The 21,959-nt window shown below is 42.4% G+C and overlaps 1 protein-coding gene across 4 annotated transcripts in view; it reads left to right on the top strand.

Annotated features, from left to right (window-relative positions):
- The window catches only part of MCM10 (minichromosome maintenance 10 replication initiation factor), a 102,614-nt gene that overhangs the window by 15,446 nt on the left and 65,209 nt on the right, over positions 1-21,959 (top strand). For 3 of the 4 annotated variants that reach the window (XM_060121479.1, XM_060121472.1, XM_060121465.1), the window contains exons 9-20: positions 953-1,069; positions 3,725-3,924; positions 5,358-5,458; positions 6,439-6,549; positions 6,637-6,754; positions 8,696-8,924; positions 10,068-10,209; positions 10,837-10,955; positions 12,792-12,905; positions 14,793-14,938; positions 18,569-18,611; positions 18,698-18,797. In XM_060121479.1, coding sequence (XP_059977462.1) covers positions 953-1,069; positions 3,725-3,924; positions 5,358-5,458; positions 6,439-6,549; positions 6,637-6,754; positions 8,696-8,924; positions 10,068-10,209; positions 10,837-10,955; positions 12,792-12,905; positions 14,793-14,938; positions 18,569-18,611; positions 18,698-18,781 — 1,524 coding nt within the window. In that variant the 3' untranslated portion in view covers positions 18,782-18,797. Of the gene's footprint in view, positions 1-952; positions 1,070-3,724; positions 3,925-5,357; positions 5,459-6,438; positions 6,550-6,636; positions 6,755-8,695; positions 8,925-10,067; positions 10,210-10,836; positions 10,956-12,791; positions 12,906-14,792; positions 14,939-18,568; positions 18,612-18,697; positions 19,317-21,959 lie in introns of those variants that run through there. The other variant, XM_060121458.1, reaches the window with a different exon arrangement.

Genomic DNA, 21,959 nt, shown 5'->3' on the forward strand with positions numbered 1-21,959 from the left:
CCTTAGATCTCCCATGAATTTCCATGATGGCATTGAGAAGCCAAGGGTTTATAGTTGAGGGAACTGTGTTCCATTTGTTAGTACAATCATAGCTGCAGCTTGTGAATTTTCATTTTTAAAGTGAATTTTCATCTTCTCAAGCATCATTAGAGTTTGGATACTACCTACTGATTCTCTAGTAAATTGCAAACTTAGATACAGTATGAATAGCAACAGTTTCTCCACTCAAGCCAGCAAGAAGCTACTGCTTCTGTTGTAGGCAGATTATTATATCACAAGGAGTGAGAGACTAAGTTATTTCATTCCTTACTTTCACAGAGAAGGGCAGCAAGTCTTCATTTATTGGTTAAGAAGGTGTTTGGCTACAAATAACAGAAGAACTTCGCTACAGTTTCTTTTTCATAGTAAACCCTGGGGTTTGTTTTTCTTATATAATAAAAAATCCAGACATAGGCAGTGTGGTGATGCCAGGGCTGGTGTCCATGAGTCTCTCAGCCTTTTCCTCTTAGTCACAAGATGGCCGTGAAGCTCTAGCCATCATATTTCCATTCAAGGCAGGAAGTGAGCCAGGCTCCTTGCTCTGCTTTTAAAGGAAAGCAGAAGCTTTCCCAGCTACCTTCCCTGCTGACTCCTGCTGAGTGGAGTCACATGACCACCACTAGCTACAAAGAATGCTGGGAAAACTGGGAACTGGATCCATCATCTAAGGCTGAGCGTTTGGATTCTGATAGCAAAGACACGGGAGAAAATAGATAGTGGGTGGAGAACTAAATGTGTCTTCTACACCTCCCATTTCTACAGCTGTATTATGGAACACTGGCTTCAAATTCCAGTGCACTGATAAAAAGGATAAAAGCTTCTTAACTCAGCCAACTGTTGTTATATCCATTCTTGCTGTTGAAAGGCCGTACCTTTGTCTGCTTTTAACTCCAACTCCCCGTTTTTTCTACAGGTGTGCTTATCTATTGATCATCCTCAAAAGGTCTTAATTATGGGGGAAGCTCTTGACCTGGGAACCTGTAAAGCAAAGAAGAAGAATGGAGAACCGTGTACACAGACTGTGAATTTGGTAGGTTTCAGCTTTGTTGGAGTGGTTTTTGCTAAAGACAAACTAATAGGAATAAATTATAGGTACTTTACCTGTAATGACCTGTTTGGAACTGAGTTTCCTACATAACAGGAAGCATCAAAGTGAGAAAATTGAATGTGTGGTTAATAATGGCCAGTTTACAAAGCTGAGGGTGGGGGAAAGATTTAACCTCTTAGGAAAGTGATCTTTTATTGCTAGCTGACTAGGAGGTATAAGAAAGATAGAATTTTAATTTGCCCTCAATTCTTTCTAGTGGTGGAGATTAAACACTAATGATGAAATATACCGAAACCTTATTTTAGTTAATACTTAACTCTGTTATACCTTTTCTTAGAGCTTTCTTTTTAAAAAAATAAATAAAAGCTTTATTGAGGTAGAATTCACATACCAGACAATTCACAATTCTAAAGTGCACAATTTAGTAACTTTTAATATATTCAGAGAGTTGTGCAACCATCACCACTATGTAATTTCAGAACATTTTCAGGACCCTTCCAAAAAACCCATATCCATTAGCAGTCATTCCCCACTCTTCTCTCTCCCCAAGCCCTGGCAACCACTAATCTACTTTCTGTCTCTATAGATTTGCCTATTCTGGACATTTCATACAATGGAATTGTATAATATGTACCTTTTGTGTCTGGCTTCTTTCATTTAGCATAATGCTTTTAAGATTCATCTGTGCTATATCCATGCTACAAAGCCATTTATTAGCGCTTCATTCCTTTTTATGGTTGAATAATATTTCATTGGTGACCACACTCTTTTTATCCATTCATTGGTTGATGGACGTTTGGGTTGTTTCGCATTTGACTGTTACGGGCAATGCTGCTGTGAACATTCATGTACAGGTTTTTGTGTGGATGTCCATTTTCAGTTCCCTCGGGTGTATATAAGCCTAGGATGGAATTGCTGGGTCTTATGGTAACTCTATGCTTAGGCTTTTGAGGAACCACCAAACTGGTTTGCAAAGTGACTTTTACATTCTCCCTAGCAGTATTGTAAGTGTTCTAGTTCCTCCACGTCCCGGCCAGCACTTGTTATTGTATGTCTTTGATTGCAGCCATCCCAGTGGATACTATCCATCTAAGTGGTACTTCTTAGAGCTCTTTGAAAGGATTAAATGACAGATTTTGGTTTCATCTCTTTTTGTTTCCCTCATTCTTGTCTAACAGATGAACTAGTGAGCAGGACATAGGAAGGAGGGAGATGGTTGGAAAAAGAGGTCTCAGGGGGAGTACTTGACAAATCACTTAAAACGCCACTGCCACCATCTCTGAGGTTCACCCAATAGGATAATACTTCGGAGTTTCTCTTTGTTTCTTTCACTGAAAGGGTAGCATTCGTCCAAGAGTCAACCAGAGAAACAGAAAACCTCACTAGAAACTGATTTTGTTTTATTTTTTAACTTTTATTGAGGTAAAATTCACATTATGTATAATTGACGATTTAAAAATGTACACATCAGTAATATTTAGTGTATTCGCTTTGTTGTGCAACCACCAGCTTCTTCTAACTTCCAAACCTTTTCTTCACCCCATAAAAACACACCCTACCTATTAAGTAATCACTTGCCTGGTGACCTGTAATCTGCTTTCTGTCTCTAGATATATGCCATAAAAGGAATCATACAACATGGGACCTTTGTGTCTGACTTCTTTTGCTTTGCATAACCTTTTATTTTATTTCCTTTTTTTTAAATAAATTTATTTATTTTATTTTTGGCTGCGTTGGGTCTTTGTTGCTGCGCGTGGGCTTTCTCTAGTTGCAGCGAGCAGGGGCTACTCTTCGTTGTGGTGCACGGGCTTCTCATTGCGGTGGCTTCTCTTGTTGTGGAGCATGGGCTCGAGGTGCGTGGCTTCAGTAGTTGCAGCACGTGGGCTCAGTATTTGTGGCTCTTGGGCTCTAGAGCGCAGGCTCAGTAGTTGAGGCACACAGGCTTAGTTGCTCCGCGGCATGTGGGATCTTCCTGGACCAGGGCTCGAATCCATGTCCCCTGCACTGGCAGACGGATTCTTAACCACTGCGCCACCAGGGAAGTCCCTAGCATAACCTTTTCAAGGTTCATCCTAGAAGCTGATTTTACTTCCATTGTAGAAAGAGGGCAAAGGCGGTGAATGATGCCACTTTTTCACCCAAGTAGTGTGTTCAGAGGAGTTTAGGGGAAGAACGTCTCCCACCAACCCTGCTTTTTGTTTTTAATTTTTATTGGCATAGAGTTGATTTACAGTGTTGTGTTGGTTTCGGGTGTACAGCAAAGTGAATCAGTTATACATATATCAATACATATATCCACTGTTTTTAGATTCTTTTCCCGTATAGGCCCTTACAGAGTATTAAGTAGAGTTCCCTGTGCTCTACAGCAGGTTCTTATAGTTATGTATTTTATATGTAGTAGTGTGTATATGTCAATCCCAATCTCCCAATTCATCCCCGCCCCCCCCCCATCCTTACCTAGGAAAAGAACTTCAAGTTGCTGCTTAGCTGTGCATCAAGAATGGTCTCAGAGGTCAGCAGGGAGGCTTCTTCTCGCAGAACAGCTCTCTGTGAGACTGGGAGAAAGGATCTGTGTCTCTTAACATTGTCCCCGGCCTGTCTCCCTAACGCTGATGCAGCTGCTCTTCCTTTTTACAGAATGACTGTGAATACTGTCAGTATCACATCCAGGCCCAGTACAAGAGGCTCAGCGCCAGGCGAGCAGACCTGCAGTCCACCTTCTCTGGCGGCCGAATTCCAAAGAAGTTTGCCCGCAAAGGCATCAGCCTGAAAGAAAGGCTGTGTCAGGATGGTTTTTACTACGGAGGAGTTTCTTCAGCCTCGTATGCAGCCTCAATGTGAGACATTCTCAGGGCTTTTTTGGGGTCAGCGGTCTTGCTTGTCTTCTTTTAAGAGTAAAAAGAGTGGTTGTACGTTTCTATCCCAGTCCTGGAAGACTTGTACAGGTTTTATCTTTCATAGCGTGCTGCCTGGAACAAGACGGCTGAGGGCCTCTTTCGTTCCTGGGAAGAGAGGAAAACACTCAGAAGGCGGGGAAGCTAAGTCAGGTCATGGTGGTCTTTAACAGGGAACCCACACTTCCTCTTTGGCTTCTAATGTGAATAGTGCTGCTTTGTCAGGGCTGATGGGCCGTTAAAAGTGTTAATCATAGTGTTGACATACTTGAAATCATTTCCCTGACGACTATTAGTGTGAGGTTGCCGACCTCGTGGAACCCACATTTAATTTAGTGAATGAATATGCAGAGAAGCCTCACGGGGGAGGGGGCGCTGCTGAGGCTGGCATGTGTGGCCTCCCCTCTGGGGATCTCATTCTGTCCCTGGAGTCCCTGAGTAGATGATGAATGGCCTCGTCCCTGTTCTCTAGAAAGTACATCTGAGGATGTGGCAGGTGGGGACCTGGCTCAAGGGAGCTACAGTTGGTCCAAGAACAAAACAGATTTTGTCCTCGATCCAACAGAAATTGGGCTAGAGAACTCTCACTTCCTGTATATTTTGTGATATCAAGCACATTTTTAAGATTTAAAATAATTTCTGTATTTTACCAAATTGCAAAAAGCAACACACATGTTATTTTTTAAAAATGTATGTTCAGTTTAGCCAAAAGGAGACAGTAAAAACCATCTATAATCCCACCACCTAGATAACTGTTAGTTTTGGTATATATGGTTCTAGGGGTCCTTTTTTCTCAAATGTATAACGTTTTAATAGTATAAAATGAGATCATAATATACCTATACTTTGCCAACGTTCTTTTTTCCCACATAAAATAATGAATTTTACTTTGTGGAACATTCACTTATGGCATTATTTTTAGTGGCTACATGGTGTTCTTTTACATGGCTCTGTGATAATTTAAATAAGTCTCCAGGGATAAACATTTATAGCATTTCCAACTTTTAACAGTACAAACAAAGCTTCCGTTAATATCCTAAATTTTTGCATAGGTCTTAGGTAAATCCTAGACTACTTGGTGAGTCCTAGTCTACTTGATCAAAGTGATGGCATATTTTTTATTTCTCTTGCCAACTTGCTCTTCCAGAACGGCCTTCAATCAAATTTGTAGGTCGCCTGTTGTTTTATATCTGTGACATAATGCACACACGCCAGTTACGCTGTAGGGCCATGGTATTAAGAAAGTCTACTTACATGGTGATTTGAGAAACGTTGACAGTTTGTAATAAATGACTACTTCTGCGCCTTCTTTACCTCACAGAGTGTTGAAGTTCAGTGATTTTCCTTTTTTGAGGGGTTGACTCTTGTCATTTCAGTGTAGCTGCTGTCGCACCTAAAAAGAAGATTCAAACCACTCTGACTAATCTGGTGGTTAAGGGCACAGACTTGATCCTTCAGGAGACTCAACAAAAACTCGGTAACTTTGTTTCTAGATACTATTTTTCTTTCTCAGGTTTAAACATGTAGCCTTCAGGATTGAAACTGGTTAGATCCTAACACTAAGGTATACTTGGTGAGTGATGTGGCCTCAGCAGAACGAACCAAGCTTGGTTGGCAGCATCTTAAGAAAAAACAGCATATTAATCTTAGCTGTGTCTTAGCTTTTTAAAATGTCTTGATGGGGGCTTCCCTGGTGGTGCAGTGGTTAAGAATCTGCCTGCCAATGCAGGGGACACAGGTTTGTTCCCTGGTCCAGGAAGACCCCATGTGCCGCGGAGCAGCTAAGCCCGTGTGCCACAACTACTGAGCCTGCGCTCTAGAGCCCGTGTACCACAACTACTGAAGCCTGCACACCTAGAGCCCGTGCTCCACAACAAGAGAAGCCACCGCAATGAGAAGCCTGCACACCGCAACGAAGATTAGCCCCCGCTCACTGCAACTAGAGAAAGCCAGTGTGCAACAAAGACCCAATGCAGCCAAAAAAATAAATAATAAAATAAAATAAAATGTCTTGATGTATCTGAGTCTAACTCTTAGTGTCCAGCACTAGAATCAGTAGTATCAGGTTCCTAGTCAAACTCGTCGGTTATCTTTCATTAAAACAGGTCTAGGTTGGAGAATGCCACCTCCACCCTGTCCTTGGGGCTCTGTTCATAACAGTGGTCCAGGTCTAGCATGGATCCTTATGTATAGTGCATATTCCAGGAATAGTGTATGAAATGACCCTGCAGGTATTAGTATTCTGATCATTTTTCAAAAATAAGATACATTTGTCTTACCCTTGCAGTCCTACTGGTCTGAGGTTAGAGGTAAAAGATTCTCTTTTCTCTTGATATTCCATCTACTTCATTTACAAATAACTAAAGTTATGAAAGCAGAGTTTAAAAAAGGATAAGTCACACGACATAAAATACTCTGAATTTTGAATCCTCTAATGCTGATATTTGTATATTCCAGGAGTACGCCAGAAGAGCTTGTCTTGCTCTGAGGAATTCAGGGAACTGATGGACTTGCCTACATCTGGAGCCAGAAACTTGAAACATCATTTAGCCAAAGTCAAGTCATCAGGTAGAGTCAGCCTGTACCTGCTCTAGTGTCTGCGCGTGGGTCCCCACAGCCTCTCAGAACCCCCTCAGCCTGTGCCTTGTGTTTCAGGGATCATGGGGAGCCCGAAACCTGCTTTCCAGTCTATCTCGGCATCAGCCTTCTTGAAGCAACAGAAGCAGCATATGTTAGAGTTGCGGAAAAAGAAATCAGAAGAAATACAGAAACGGTAGGAGTCACAGATTTAATGTTCCCTGTTTAGGTAGCTCATCTCAGGAATTCTGAGGATGTCTTAATAGATTTCAAAAGTGTGACTTTGGATTTGGGGTGGTTGGCTACCTTTTTAACTTTGGAAGTTTTTAAAAAATTAATTTTAACATAACCTTTAAAATTATAAAGCATTTAAAGTTATGTATGTCTGACTTATGCTAGTAAATCCTGAGACCTGGTGGTACAGGCTGCAGTAATTAATATCACTGTGGAAACGAGAAAGGAGTAACATATAAAGACAGTTTTGTGAAAAGGGAAAGTAGGTGTTGAGCTGTTTGGTGCCCATTTCTCAGTTTTGCCACAGTTAGGTTTTTAATTACAGGCTGGGCCAATGCGTAGATTCTGCATTTGTTCAGGTCAGTGATAAAAATGAGGCACTGAGAGTGGAGAGTCATTTCAGAGGCAAAATCAAGTGGAAGTGGGTGTGGAAGGTAAACAAATCAAAGACTCTTGAACTCAAGTTATGTGATGGTAGCAAGAGCTACTGCTTACAGTCACCCAGCATGCGCTGAGCCACCCTGCTTTACACCGTACACACATCCCATCGGTCCTTACCATAATCTGCGAGGTGTTGTTAGCCTTGTTTTATGGCTAATGTAACTGAAGACCAGAGAGTTAGTAAGTGGTGGAGCCAAGTTTGAACTCACACCTACCTGTTCTACTCCAGTGTTGAACCATTATGCTGTCCCAGATCTAGGCTCCTGTAGGGTACCTAGTTCCATGGAAAAGGACACCTATTACGAGTCAGGAGGAAATGCTTTGGAAAAATAAGAGAATGGATTTGGCCTCAGGCAGGTTAGTTTGAGGTGCTGGTGGGATATCTATAGAGGTATTCATCAGGGGCCTACAGGTGACGTAAATGTATATATATGGACATAAAAATGTATATGGAGTTGTGAACCTTGTAGGGAGTAGAAAGCACCCGTCAGTTTAAAGGCATTAGTCTGAAGTTTTTCAGAATTTTGCTGGGCAAACAAAACATACCTTTGGGCAGGATCTGCTAGGCAATTTGCAAACTCAGCCTAGAGCCTACAGGAGTGGGGATGTGGTAGGGGAGAGAAGACTGGCCCAGGATTACCTGGTACTACTAGTCCCGGGCCTCTCGCTTATGAGCAGTTGGCTCTTGGGCCTCAATTTCTTTATCCCTACAATGAGAGGTTTGGCCTAGATGATTTCTGACCTTTGTTGTTTTTTTTTGTTTGTTTGTTTGTTTTTTGTTGCGGTACGCGGGCCTCTCACTGTTGTGGCATCCCCCATTGCGGAGCACAGGCTCCAGACGCACAGGCTCAGCGGCCATGGCTCACGGGCCCAGCCGCTCCGCGGCATGCGGGATCTTCCCAGACCGGGGCACGAACCTGTGTCCCCTGCATCAGCAGACGGACTCTCAATCACTGCGCCATCAGGGAAGCCCCCCTTTGTTGTTTTTAAATAGTCCTTAAAGCCATATATAAAATAATCACTGTGTGAATTATAGCACCTTTCTGTTAGGACTTCCAAATGTAACAAATGTGTTATCTCTTCCCAGTAGAGGAAATAAAGTAGGGAGATTCGGTGAGTTCCTGAAGGATCTCAGCTAACCAGAGGGCTAGGAATACAGTCCACAGCTTGCCTTCAGGGCTGAAGGTGCTCCATAGTCTGCACCCACTGGGAAGCGAGTTGATAAGAATAGTAATCAGTTCTAAACTGGTGAAACAGTTAGCACTTATTCAATGAAAAACCAGTTAGCTTAAGAGTTAGTGAGGCTAGTATTGTTTCTACTGTGCACTAATCTGAATTAATAACCAAGAAGGGAAAATTATTTTACTGACGACTGCTTATCAGCTGGTGGCCTGCCTGCGGTCTCCCAGTCTGCATGTTTTGTGCTCGTGTGCATGGTTTGTGACTGCCTATTTCTTTACAGATTTCTCCAAAGTGCGAGTGAAGTTGAGAGCCCAGCTGTGCCATCCTCTTCTCGGCAGCCCCCTTCTTGGTCTCCACCAGCGGGGGCTGAGTTCCCCAAGCTGAAAGGAACCCCAGCCATACAGATGCCAAAGCTTGGAAGAGACATCTCAGAAGGAGATGATGTCCTATTTTTTGATGAGTCACCACCACCAAGACCAAAACTGAATAAGTTAGCAGAAGCCAAAAAGGTAACTGGCATCTCTTTTCTTCACCACTTGAATTTGTATTCTGTGACACACAGCTGGTATTTCAAACTTTATATACCTGTGACCAGGAAAGACAGTCCCCTCATGCCTATTTACTGATCATGATAACTAGTCAAAGGAATTTTAAATGATAATGGGTATCAACATAATGCCATTAATTTAATCCAAGAGAACTAGCTACTGTCTCCATACTAGTTCTTGTTGGGCTGCAGGAGATAACCTAGAAGAAGATACTGTTTTACAGCTGGAGACCCTAGTATTAGGGGGAAACATTCTTGGAATTGTTGAGGCAATTGAATTGTCAAATAGTGGTTTAAAGAATCCTTCTTTAAAAGAAATCTTAACACAGAAGCCCAGTCTGTAGACAGATAAAAGCTAAGCTGCTCTGATTGAAGTGGGAATTGGGGGTGGTCAGAACCCCACCACCTCAGCAAGCTCTGTCTCTCCTCTTCCTGAGTCACCCTGAGCCCCCGAATTGAGCCTGTCTTCTCTTTATTCTAGTTAGCAGCTAGAACCACATGAAGGGCAAAGGCTAGCTGCAAGCCAAAGCCATACCTACAGTAATAGCAATAGCAATTATGCACGTATGTTACTGTGTGTCTGTGATATATGCATACATGCTATTTACTATGTACAAGTACATGCTTGGCTTGCATTGTCTCATTTTATCCTTAAAACCACAACCCTAAAAGGTAGGTTAGTGCTGTCATCCCCATTTCGTAAATGTAGAAACTAAAGCTGAACAATTAAGTCAGGTTATAAACTAGTAAGTTGCAGGGCTGGAATCTTTTCCTAATCTGTCTATTCTGAAACAAACTTCCAAAATGTTTATGTGGTTCCTCTGTGGGTCTAAAAGCCTACACACTAGCTGAAGGACTAGCTGAAGTTTAACTTTGATATTTAACTAAGCTGAGATTTGTTTTACTAACTTAGAGACCTGTCTTCCATTCTTTGAAATTTTAATAATTGTGTTAATGATGCTAAGTAAAATGAAGATATATTTTGCTAATGTATGTTTGAGAACAACCAGAATTCCCTGGCTAATCACTGGAAAGGGATACAGAGCTACAGATGCCTATCTCATCTTTTAGATTTTTATCTCCCTCTCTTTCCTTTTTTTTTTAGTTGGCTGCTATAACCAAATTAAGGGTAAAAGGCCAGATTCTTACAAAAACAGACCCAAACAGCATTAAGAAGCTAAAGGAACCCCAGGATGTCCTGGAAGTGAAGGAACGTGTAGAAAAGAACAACACATTTTCTCCTCAAGGTACTGCGAATGGGAAACTTAGTAGTAGGAAAGAGACACTGCTTATAAAGGAAATGGTCCAAAACATAACCAGCCTCCCTGACATCAAAAGACATTATTTTATTTCCATTTACCTCTATGGAGAGTACCTAAATAGAATTTCTGCAGTTGGAACTGATTGTTTTTTATAGTCACATTAAATTAAAATGAAATTATGCACAATTTGAAAACTTGAGATTACTCATTGAATCTTTGCACATACATATTAGTAGAAAGATTTGTTTTGAAAGAAGTAGAATTCCTTTGTTTTAAATTGCCCTATTTTTATTTTTAAAACTCTGAAGCTGGCAGTGTCCTTTCAACATGAGTTTGTAAATAGGAATTTTGTTACAGTTGTTGTTACCTGTTTTCATAATTGGCTCTTATTTTAAGGTGAAAACGATTCTAATTTAGTGGTCAAGTCTGCCATCCCCTCCCGCATATTCTAGTTTGTACTTCTCAACTCAGTTCTCTAAGAGCCATCCTGTGCTCATACCAAGTGGGGGTAAATGCAGTTTGAAGGGTCTTGTAGGGGGAGACGCAGCTGAGTTGGTGAGGCCCGCTGGCCCTCTGAGGTTCCTCTGTTCACTCTTTTTCTTTCTGCTCTAGCTGAGGATGAATTGGAGCCTGCCAAGAAAAAAAGGAGAGAACAGCTTGCCTACCTGGAATCTGAGGATTTTCAGAAAATTCTAAAAGCAAAATCGAGGCACACGGGGATCCTAAAAGAGGTAAAAAAGAGCCCAGAAGGTCAAAGGTGACAGAGATGTCCTCAGACTCGGGCTAGTATTGTTAAGAATCTCTTCCTGTTTCCTTAGCCGAGATGTTAGTTGTATGTCAGTTTGTTTGATTTTGTTTTGAAGAACAGGAATATTGCTAATAGATTTTAGCTTTGCCTTTGTTGCATTGAAGAATATCATTCAACATTATTTAAATTGACTTCAGTATTATAAAATGTTTCAGTCAATATTTTATAACTTTGAAGTATATTCTATAAAAATGTCAAATTAATGTGTTGTACACCTAAAACTAATATAAAATTGTTAAGTCAACTATACTTCAATTTTAAATGATTCATTAACTCTTTAAAACGTTTACCTGTAGTTATGGCTGTGAAGTTATGTTTTAATGGCTCTCCACTATCTACTATTTTCTGCCTTGCAGTATGGGAAGGGATTTTTCCATTCATACATTTTTATATGGACCCTGCAAATGCTCTAAATCAGTAGTTCTCAACTCAACACTCACAATGCCCCTCTTTAATAACAAGTGTTTTGTATTGTTCTCTTATTCTGAAATTAAATTGTGGATAATGTAAATTACCTAGCTAGTAATTTCAAAAATACCAATATAATATCCTAGCTGTAATATAAAGAGGAAAAAAGGAAAATGTTTATAATAAAAATATGTGTTTCATTATGTAAAATACATGGGCACAAACTACCCTTGAAGAAGTAATAAAATAGAGGCTTGGATTTGTGAGTATATATAAGTGGATTTATCAGGCAGCTAGCAATGAATACTCAGTAGATGTGTTTTCTTAGAAACTTGAATACCGTGGGCCTATTTCTTTGACAATGTGGTTTATTTTTTTAAACTTTTGAAGACATCAAAGCACAGTTGTCTCTCCACATCCACAGGACTTTGGGAACAGTCAGTGTATGTGAAAACCATGCACAAGTATTGTGGTGTTGTATATAATGCTTTTAGGTTTGAGGGTTATGATCGGGTTTTTCATCCACATGGATGCCCTGTAGAACATTGAGAACAACCCTTTGATGTGTAAGGGACTGTTCCATGCATTGCAGAAGGTGTAGTGTCCGTGGTCCCCACCAGTAGCAAAGGTTATGGTCACTGGGATAACAAAAAAAGTACTCCCACAAATTTTCAAAATGTCCCCCACTTAGTGCCAATATGCCAAATGATCTGCCTTTCTTTTGATTAACAAAGGGCTAACGAGACAATGATATAACTTTCTACTGGACTTGAAACTCAGTCAGGAGAGGTGCTCAAGCAGACCCCAAAAGACTGTAGAGCTGAGTTCCTTGGTTCTTGTGGCCACCAAAGACCTTGCGCCTTTTGCCTGGTGCAGCTGCACTGACTCGAGCTGTGACCACATCCTGCCCTGAATATCTCTCTGCCCTCACACCTCCTACCTGTGTTCCAGACAAGCAGGGATTGTTCCTGCCAAGTGCTTGGTCTGGAGAATAGTATCGAATAGAATGGGCGCCATCACTGGGGAAGCATCCAGCACCTCTCCCATAGCTGAATCTATATTGGAACAGTGGAAACAGTTCCCTCCTGATGCACACTTGATCTGATGATGCTGTTAATCACATCAGTAGTTTAAATTTGTATTTAGTGTCTCACACATCACCAAATGCTTTCATACCCTCTTTTTGCCCATTAAGGGCTTGTTTCTACTTACCGTCTGGGGTTGCGGTTCATTGATCAGTGTCCTCATACAGTTAGCTTGTCTGTTCAGTTCAGATTTGATTATTATTAAGCAGCTGCCTGAGTCTATATCAGATTTGGTACAAGGTCTTCTGGATGTCTTGTCATTCCAGGCCGAGGCTGAGCTGCAGGAACAGTATTTTGAGCCCCTGGTGAAAAAAGAACAAATAGAAGAAAAGATGAGAAACACCCGGGAAGTGAAATGTCGAGTCGTGACGTGCAGGACGGTGAGTGCGGGAGACAGTTCTCCCCACGACCTGTCTGGGGTTGCTGTGACTCAGCAGGATGTGGAGAGTCTGGGGTGTGGGCCCACGTCTTATGACCAGAGTCCTGCCCGGGCCATTTAATTAGGCTGCAAACCAAATGGCGTCCGATAGCCCAGCACCGGGCTTCCCGTGACCCATCCATCCACTGAGCTCTGATGGTAGAGCCTTTTTATTGAGATGTTCCTCATTTGGCCACAGCTCCTGGTTCTGTGGAAGAGCCTCTTCCCGTCTGACCACTGGACTGAGTATTCTTATCTCTCCTCCTCAAGTTTTAGCACGCCCTCAGTCCATAGTTCCTAAGACCCTGGGGCCTTGGTTGAACAACTTGATTTGGCATCAGATGTCATGATCAACTACTGTTCTTCCCTTCTGCTCAGGTCCTAACCTACTAGATTGAATCTCAGGGCAGAGTGTGAATTGTATTATTGTCTCTGTTTGCGGAATTTTTACCCTGAGTCTATTAGAAAATTCAAAATCCTCTACTCCTCAACATTAATCAAAAATGGCCAAAAAAAAAAAGTTATTGCTGAATACTACTTCTATTACCATTTCTTTGAAATATGTCTGCATGGCTAATCCGCTTTGTGAACACGTGTAAGAGGAGAAAGAGGTTCAGCTTACCCAGTGCAATTTTCTCTATCTTTATTCTTTTTAAAACCTTAGATTCTCCTTTACATTTAGGGGATGGGCCAAAAGGTGGAGCTTCCTTGAGAAAGTTCAGACTGTGGAGAATCAGTAAAGCTTTTACTTCGTAGGACAGCTTTTCCTCTGACAGCGTGGCTGTATTAGGACAAAGCTGGTGTATTCATTTCCTGTTGCTGCTGTAACAAATGACCACCAACTGGGTGGCTTAGAACAACACAAATTTATTATCTCACAGTTTTGCAGGTCAGAAGTGGGTCTCGCTGGGGTAAAATCCAGGTGTCAGTAGGGTGCGTTCCTTTCTGGAGGCTCTAGGGGACAGTCCATGTCCTTGCCTTTCCCGGCTTCTAGAGCTCACCTGCATCCCTTGGATCGTGGCTCCTTCCTCCATCATTGAAACCAGCAATGGGAGGTGGGGTCCTCTCGTCACAAATCAACTGATTAGCAACTGTAATTGCATCTGTAACCTGAATTCCCCTTTGCCATGTAACATAACATGCTTGTAAGTTCCAGGGAATAGGGTATGCACATCTTGGGGGGATTATTTTGCCTTCCCCAATTGGCATACCACTCTCTGCCCTCTTTGAGGCTGCCAAGGCCAAAAGTTATTTATCTAGACTCAGTGTGATTACCCGAAATTACATTGCACACTGGCTCTGTTTCAACCTTCACCCATCATTTCTTTTTCTTTTCAGTCCTTTGAAGGATCAAAATTAAAAGTAAATTAATATCTGTCTTGGTTTTGCTGTGTATGAAATAGGAGTAGTAATAAGTTTATAATCCTTTCCGGTGGCCTTGTAAGAGAAAATGAAAGAGCAGCTCATCATCCTTCCTGAATAGGCCCCATGGGTGTAATCTTTTGTCTTACAATCAGGGACTACAGTGAATACAGGGCAGACCAATCAAAGCTACTTAGAGATTTCCAATCCTTTTCTTCCTTCGCCCTAGCTATTGTCTTGATGTCACAGATTATTGTGTATTTTACACCTGACATTGGGGCAAACATGAGAAGAAGTGGTATCAGTAGTGGGAAAGTCAAGAAATCACATGATCACTGCAGCCAGAAGATAGTAGCTCCACCGGCACCTGCCTGGTGGCGACGAAAGAACAGAAGTTCTCAGGACAGGCTGCCCTTGTGGCGGCTGGCTCATTTCTCCTTCGGAGCTCTTGACCTGACATGTGCCTTCTTTCTGCTGTTCTGTGCAGTGCGCTTACACCCACTTCAAGCCTCTGGAGACCTGCGTCAGCGAGCAGCACAACTACCACTGGCACGACAGTGTGAAGAGGTTTTTCAAGTGTCCCTGTGGAAACAGAACTGTCTCCCTCGGCAGGCTCCCCCAAAAGCACTGCAGGTTTGAGAATTGCTGGGGTTCTTGGTCTCATCCAGGCTTCCTGAACCTTTTTCCAATTCCCATGTGTTGCTGTTCCCTTGGAATTGTGGACAGTCCTTGACCCCGGGAGGGTCACCCTTGCTCTGTGCCACCTTACGGCTCCTGGGTATCCCCAAATGCTCCTGGAGGGAAGGGACCCTGCCCCTTTCACAGCTGTATCCCCAATACTAAATATAGGGCCCAGTGCATAGTAGGTTATCAGAAATGTTTGTTGAATAAATAGAGCCTGCGTATGGTGGGTTGGTGAAATATGTGTGTTTGTGGGGGGCTTGGATAGGGAATTTTTTTTCTCTGCTGTAAAGAGTTATTTGTTTAAATTTTTATAATATGTGAGTATGTGTGTTTTAAGGGACTTTTGCTTTTACTTTGGGGGGGAATTTTGGATACAGAGGCAGAGCTGCTGTGTTTGACTACTCAGGGGGCATGCTTCATGTAGAACAGCCTGAGGAATACCTGTGCAGTTCGGGGTGCAGTTTGTAGAACATTGTCCTTGGTGCGTTCAGTGCTCTCCTAATTTATGTATTTCTCTGTCCCCTTCACTCACTATGAGTGTTGTTAGATAGCTTTTCTTATTTTCCTTTGATTTATCAATGTGGTACATTACATTGTTAAGTTTTTCTGAAGTTGAACTTTCCTTTTTTATTCCTTGGATAAGCACGACTTATCTTGATGACTTTTTTATTTCAGCACACTGTTATAATCAATTAGCTAATATTTCATATGTGACTTATATCTATTCATAAGTGAATTAGACCTTTTTTTTCCTTTTCTTATATAGACCTATCTCATTTTCAAACCAAGATTATGTGAGCCTTATAAAACGAATTGGGCAGCTTCCTGAAATAACCTATCAACTAGCAATTATTTCTTGAAAGTTTAGTAAATCTCAGCTATAAAATTATTTAGGCCCTGTTCTTGGAAGAAAGGGGTGGCTTTGATTACCATTTCAATTTCATGGTCTCTTTTCTACCAATTTCAGCTTTTTATATTTTTCTAGGAATCCATTTCATTTAGATTTTCAAACTTATTAATATTTAGTTGTCCCTAATGTACTTTTTTCAGTCTGTTACTTGCTATATTTTATTAATAGGTATTTACTATATTTTGTTCTGTTGTTTTTGTTCTTCTGTTTTTCAGAGTCAACCTTGATAGAAGTCTCTGCATTCTGTTAACCTTTTCAGAACACCATCTTGTAGTTTTCTAAACATTTATTGATTTTCTTTCTGTTTTCCTGATTTCCACCCTTATCTTTATGTACTTATTGTTTCTTTGGGTTTGCTTTGTACCGTTTTGTGTACATTCTTCAGTTAAAAGCTTAAACTCAACTTATTAGTATGTAACCTTTCTTGTTGCCTCATAAATCAATTTTTTTAAAATGAATTGAAGGTTTGTGGCAACCCTGAGTTGAGCAAGTCTATTGGCACCATTTTTCCAACAGCGTTTTATTTATTTATTTATTTATTTATGGCCACGTTGGGTCTTTGTTGCTGCACGTGGGCTTTCTCTAGTTGCAGCGAGTGGGGACTACTCTTCGTTGAGGTGCGCGGGCTTCTCACTGCCGTGGCTTCTCTTGTTGTGGAGCACGGGCTCAAGGTGCGCGGGCTTCAGTAGTTGTGGCTCGCAGGCTCTAGAGCGCAGGCTCAGTACTTGTGACACACGGGCTTAGTTGCTCCGCGGCATGTGGGATCTTCCCAGACCAGGGCTCGAACCCGTGTCCTCTGCATTGGCAGGTGGATTCTTAACCACTGTGCCACCAGGGAAGTCCCCTCATAAATCAGTTTAAAGCTTCTATTTCCCTCTAAGTAGTTCTGCTTTAGCAGTCACCTGCAAAGTTTGATACTTAGTTAAAATTATTTCTTAATGTCTTGGATGATTTCCTTTTTGAACCAAGAGTTAGTAATATATATGAGATTGATTTTATCTATTTTGTTATTAATTTCTAACTTTATTGTGTTATTCTTGAAGAACATAATTTGTATGATGTTGATTCTTTGGAATTTGAGGCAATCTCACTATCACCTCTTCACCAGGATATTCTCACTACCTTTTTGTTTGCTCATTTCGTTTTGGTTGTTGTTTATTTCCTGGACCCCTAACTCCACTCATTTCCAGTTTCTCCAAAGCTGATTTAGGATGAGGGTGGGGGCTAGTTCATCACCTTGTCAGGAGTTGGTTTATGCATCTTTTTACAATCTAGGTTAGCATTGTTCTAAGTAGCTATTTGTATATTGATATCTGACTTCTCTCCAAAATATTGTAACAGCAAGAGCTTGTGTAAAACATTTGATTATCAGAGAAATGTGTTCATTGAGGATAAGCAGTAAGTACAACTCAAATGGAAGAACACGATGCCTTTCAGCCTCCAGGTGGCAGTTATTTTTGTTAACATCTGCTTTCTCTGGTCTCTTGTCAATTCTTGATCTCGAGCAGAAATGGGCAAACTGTTTCGGTGAAAGGCAGATAGTAAATATCTTAGGCAGGCAGTGTGGTTTGTTTCACCTCTCTTGTGGCAGCCATAGGTGATGCTCAAACAAGGAGGCTTGGCTGTGTTCAGCAAAACCTCATGAAAACTGTGGCAGGCTGGATTTGGCCCTTGTGTTATAATTGCCAACCCCTGACAGTAAGCTGTGCGTAATATCATCACTGATCTGGTCGTAGGCCACGAAAGTCTTTCAGTAGACATTCAGTTGGTCTCTAGCTGGGGAAGGTGGTGGAGAGGCTCGGGGCTAAGTCCTCGGGCAGCTGATGCTCAGGGCGGGAGTGGAGTCTAAGCCAGATGGGGAGGAAGGATGAGGCTGGTGGGGTGACCCCTACAGCCCGGACCCTCTCAGATCCAAAGCTGCTGGGAGACATAGTCCCACGGCTTCACTATATTTCTTTTCTGTTTCTCTCTCTCTTCTCCAGAGTAAACTTCATAGACAATGAGCTTTCCCCATAGCATCCCAGTGCCTCCTCGGGGCTGGATTCACTTACCATGTTAAAAAGTGAGAATGAGAGTCTGCAGACCCTTTGAGTGAAGAGAGTGAAAAATCTCTGGGTTATGAAAAGATTTCCTTCCTGTTGTGTTGGTTTCACACCAAATTTAACATTGACCTTTGAGTGGAAAATCAAGATAGCACTGTCTTCCCTGTTCTTACTACTGAAAAGGGGGGAGGGGGGGAGGATTGTTCAAACCAGCAGGAAAAGTAATCCTTTCTTATCACAGCCTTTTAGTTCCAGAACAGGAGAAAAAGGGGCAAGCCATAGGCTGCACGTAGCTGTAGGCTGGCTTCCTCGATCCAAGGGTCTTCCCAGTGACCAGCACTGGAAACCAAGCTTGCACTCACCACCTATAGCATGTGTAGCCCTGTTATACTACCATTTGAAATTCCTTCTCTGAAGTATCTAGCTTACTGCAGAGTTGAAGACCGTTTCTCAAATCACTAGAGTATTTTCAGTAGCAATAGAGCATAGCCTGGAATATGAATGTCACCTTGATCAGCTTCTGCTTAAATAGGGGAGATCTTCCCCCAAGTGCAGGGAGTGCTATTATCTTCATGTCTATGGGCCCATAACCTCACTGCTGAGTCAATCCCATCTTTTCTGTTTCAGTAATTGTGGCCTCTTCAAGTGGGAACGGGACGGAATGTTAAAGGTATGTCATCTACAAGGTGATGGGTTTTAGTGACCCATGCAAATAATATTGACCCATTTCTTATTAAACTATTTTTATTTTTCTAGGAAAAGACAGGTCCAAAGATAGGAGGAGAAACCCTGTTACCAAGAGGAGAAGAACACGCCAAATTCCTGAATAGCCTTAAATAGCCCCGACTTCAAACAGGTACCCACAGCCTACATTGCTTCTTGTGGTTCTGGAAAAGCAAGAGTATTGGCTCTGAATTGCCCCTGTTCCTGATTGACACAGTCAGAACGAATACTTGCTAAGCCTACAGCTTTGCCTCCTTCCTCGGTTGTGTTGGTTTAACATCAAATTTAACGTTGACCTTTAAGTGGAAATTCAAGGTATCATTGTCTTCCCTGTTCTCAGTACTGATGGCAGAATTCACAGTTTTTATGCCCCAAACTGGAAGGTAGATAGAGAGTTGTGTTTCTCTTTCTTGGGTTGTAGAGAATGCAGTGTTGCTTCTTGATCACAATAAGGTTCTGGTATTTATGTGGACACCCAGAGACAAAAGAATAAATTTAGCTCAGGTAACCTGCCTAACTTCTGGGCTTCAGTTTCCTCACATGTAAACTGAGGAAGGTTGGACTAAATGATCTTGAAATGTGTCTTTGAGCACTCAAAGTCTAAAAATAATACAATGTTTTGCCATCTAGAAAATTATGACCGTCGCCCTTGATAGAGTCTTGCTGTATTGATATTAAAAGCTGGGTTCCTTCTGTTGATTCCACTGTTACCTCTCTTTTGTTCTTGGAAATCAAGTCACTGACCCACTTGGCATTTCAATTCATATCTATATGGTCTCTGTGCTGTTAGAATATTGTGGAGCTCTGTAATGGAAATGCCTAAAATCTCATCATTTTAAAATGTGGCTTTATTTAAATATGGCTTAAAGAAAGTGAAACCTCTAACCAAAAACAAACATAAAATTTGAGAAGCCATGAAGCCCAATTGGAGAACAGAAACATCCCACAAGGAGAATCCTCTGGAGTTTGGGATTTGCAGATGTGCTTTATCATACACGTTAAGAATTATAGGTCGGGGATCGCTGCATGTTGCAGGGTGAGGGGCAGCCTGGGACTCGTGGTTACGCCCGAGTCTCAGCCCTTCCGCTCGCTAGTTCTGTGTCCTCAGCCGAGGTGCCCGTCCTCACTTTCCCCGTCTGCAAAACGAAGGCGATGATGTCTTGGTGGCGCGGACTCATGTGAGATAGCGCGTATGCGCAAGGGGTCAGTATGTGCGGCTTTTGTTACGCTTCCCAGGTAAAAGCACAGAGACCCGAGAAAGCAGGCCCTGAGACGAGAGTTTGGTTGCGGGTCGGGAGGCGGTGTCGCAGGTGAGGCTGGAGGAGGAGGCGGTGGCAGACCTTGAACTTTGCAGTGCCTCCTTGGCTGTGGTGAGGACATGGGTCTTGGTCCTGTGTGTGCTGGGACCCACGAGACGGTTTTCAGCAGGGGGCTCTCTCATACCACTCAGCTGCTGCGTGGAGAATGAGGCGGGGGCAGGGGTGCTAAAGGCAGAACGATGCTGGCAGATCGCAGCACCTGAGGGAAAGGAACAGCAGCCTGAACGGAAGGGTGATGATGGAGGTGGACAGTGGTGGATGGCCTTAAAGGAACAGACAGATTGTGCCGGAGAGGGAGTCCAGGGTAGCGTTCCGGGTTAGGTAACTAACTGCATGGATGTTGAGGGGAAACTCTGAAGAGGTGGGAGACAGACAGCCCAGACGTTCAGCTGCACCAGGCTTCCCACCCAAGGGAGATCAAGGCGGTGGCAGGAAGCAACTCTGGGGCAGCTTGGCCCACAGGCAAGACCCATACGGTCTGAGGTTCCCCCAGAGGTTGCTAAGGGCACATGGGAATGTGGACTGTAGCCACCATTTGGTACAAACATTAGGTGCTCAATATGCTTCTGAAGAAATAGCAATTTTATGAGGACCAAGGGCCAGAAGAATGCGGTCAGCATTCCAGATAAGGCACGATGGGGTTTCACTGGGTCAGCAACGTCTTGTCCTTCAGCCAACTCAGAGGCACCCATAATGTCTTGGGTCTTTGCCCTGAACCAGCCCAGGCTTTGGAGTCACCGTCAGGAATCAGGGTATATGACTCTGTTACAGTGACCGGCAGAAGAATAGATGGGGAGGTGAATGTTACTCATGGAAGATCCTTTCCAGGTCATTCCTCAAACACAGCTCAGTATTTATGGGTGAAATGATAAAAATGTCGAGGATTGGCTTTCAAAGCAAAATAAAGGGATGGAAGGCAGCAGTGGGGCTTTCAGTGAACCACAAGTGGCTGAGTTACCAACTGTTAAAGCCGGGTCATGGGGACATGGAGACTACTGCTCATCTCTATATTGTCACTTATGTTGTAAGATGTCATGATGAAAAAGAAAAAAACAAGATAGGCAGCTTGAGCATGCTTTCTCTGTGACGCCTGCCCAGTGTCCCTGGGAGCAGTCAGCGCTCCTTCCTCCAGGTTGTTGCTGTATTTTGAATGTTGCTCTGGCAGGGAACTTATTGTAATGGGTTTGTTTATCCATGTCACCTGCTAGCTTATATATTTTAGTGTGGTTCAATTTCCAGGTGCCAAACATAGTGCTGACCTACTGGTGCTCAGTGAATGTTGGGTGGGTGGAGGGATTTTACAAATCCTGTGAATACAAGGAACTTAATGTTTTCTGAATTGTTCAAACAAACAAACAAAAAAATAAAAGTATAGGTCAAACCTCACGCAGGTTACTACCAGAAAATTCCATTTAGGACAGTCCTCTGCCTGGGCGACCTGATTTTCCAAATACCGTTTGACCCAAGTGAATGCCACTTAAAGATTGGGTCAATTGGTAGGATTATTATATTGGGATTTAAACTCTAGCTAGGAATAATTTAGGTTTCCCCCAAGATGGTATTATAGTAGGGACATAAGGTGGTTGTGAGAGATGGTTGATTTAGGTTTCCGAGAGCCAGAAATAAATTTCACATGCCTTAGATTTCATCGAAGTCTGCTCTCTGTGCATAGAAGGTGCTGTGTCTGATGCTTGCGTTCCCCCTAAGGTCACATCCTTATAGCTATATCTTTAGGAGTATTTCACTTTCCAGGAGGTGTGTGTGTGGTTTTTTTCTTTAATTTTTAACAGAGAAAATGTTTACGTTTCAAAAAGAACCAAAAGCACTTGAAATTCTGATATTTCTGATGGCTCATCTTGAGTAGATGTGTTTGTCCCATAAACCTAAAAGAGAGCTATGGATCTCAAGTAGGTCACTACTGAGCAGCTGCCTGGACACAATGCCAGGTTGCTCTTTGAGGAGCCCCTTCCTATGTA

Source organism: Lagenorhynchus albirostris, chromosome 1 (genome assembly GCF_949774975.1).
Source record: "Lagenorhynchus albirostris chromosome 1, mLagAlb1.1, whole genome shotgun sequence".
Lineage (NCBI taxonomy): Eukaryota > Metazoa > Chordata > Mammalia > Artiodactyla > Delphinidae > Lagenorhynchus > Lagenorhynchus albirostris.